Raw genomic sequence first — 1157 nt, forward strand, 5'->3', positions numbered from 1 at the left:
AGAGAGAGAGAGACCGACAGACAGACAGACAGACAGACAGACAGACAGACAGACAGACAAACAAACAGACAGAGACACAAAGAGAGACAGACAGACAATGAGAGAGAGAGAGAAAGAGAGAGAGAGAGAGAGAGAGAGAGAGAGAGAGAGAAAAAGAGAGAGAGAGATTGAGGAAGGGGAGAGGGTCGAGAGAGGCAGTACACCCGAAAGACAGGGACAGGTCGAGAATTATATATTAATTATATATTTCGTGTAGATTATATAGGCCTATATAATATTATGTATAAATCTCTATGTTTGTAAGTGTTCGCGTGCGCGCACGCGCAAAGAGAGGGATATAAAAGGAGAGAGCGAAAGAGGGAGAGAGAGAGGGACAGACAGACAGAGAGAGACAGACAGAGAGACAGAGAGAGAGAGAGAGACAGAGAGACAGACAGGGAGACAGACAGATAGACAGACAGGCAGACAGACATACAGACAAACAAGCAGACAGACAGACAGACAGACGAGACAGAGACAAGAGAAACATGTACTCACCCACCAGTCTGCGCCCTGTTCCCAGTTTCTCGAACACCTGATAACTGTCTCCTTCATATCCTATGACGTCGTAGAGAGCGGGGCCCAGGCGCTCCCGCCTGATTTCAAGATGTAGGCCGTACCATCTGAAAACCGATCGACTCGTGACTCAGGGACAAGAGACTGTTTCGTTTCAATACACATGTACGAGTTTTACTGCACTAGCAACACAATAAGGTCATATAAGTGTCGAAGGTTAGAGATGTTACAAGTACAAGAGAGTAACAAACACAAAAAGGGAGGCGAGATGAGGACGACAGATGTTCGAAAGGAAAGATGGAGCAAACCACACCAGAGCACCCCGTCACCCTCCCTCCAAAAGACTGTGTTTGTACAGCATCTAGGAACATGTACATTTGTAAGTTTGAATTAGTTTTAGTTTTAGTTAATATTTTACAGTACTTGCAACACAATAAATAGAGTAACTTGACCACTTGCACCTGTTGGGCTGTTTGATGAAACCCAGCAGACGACCTTGACTGTACAAGGTCACGTCGCGAGAACGATCTGTTAGGAACGTTGTGACATCAGCACAGCAAGTGGACGGTCTGTAGAGGTTGGGTTGAGGCGGGATTGGAGGG

General features: G+C 46.1%; 1 protein-coding gene across 1 annotated transcript in view; it reads right to left on the reverse strand.

Annotated features, from left to right (window-relative positions):
- Positions 1-1157, reverse strand: part of LOC101852571 (phospholipid scramblase 2) — a gene marked incomplete in the record, with an annotated part of 10703 nt that overhangs the window by 2082 nt on the left and 7464 nt on the right. The window contains 2 exon segments of the mRNA XM_035972193.1: positions 538-662; positions 1017-1124. Of these exon segments, the coding sequence (XP_035828086.1) occupies positions 538-662; positions 1017-1124 (233 nt within the window).

The sequence above is a fragment of the Aplysia californica genome, unplaced genomic scaffold (genome assembly GCF_000002075.1).
Source record: "Aplysia californica isolate F4 #8 unplaced genomic scaffold, AplCal3.0 scaffold00607, whole genome shotgun sequence".
NCBI lineage: Eukaryota > Metazoa > Mollusca > Gastropoda > Aplysiida > Aplysiidae > Aplysia > Aplysia californica.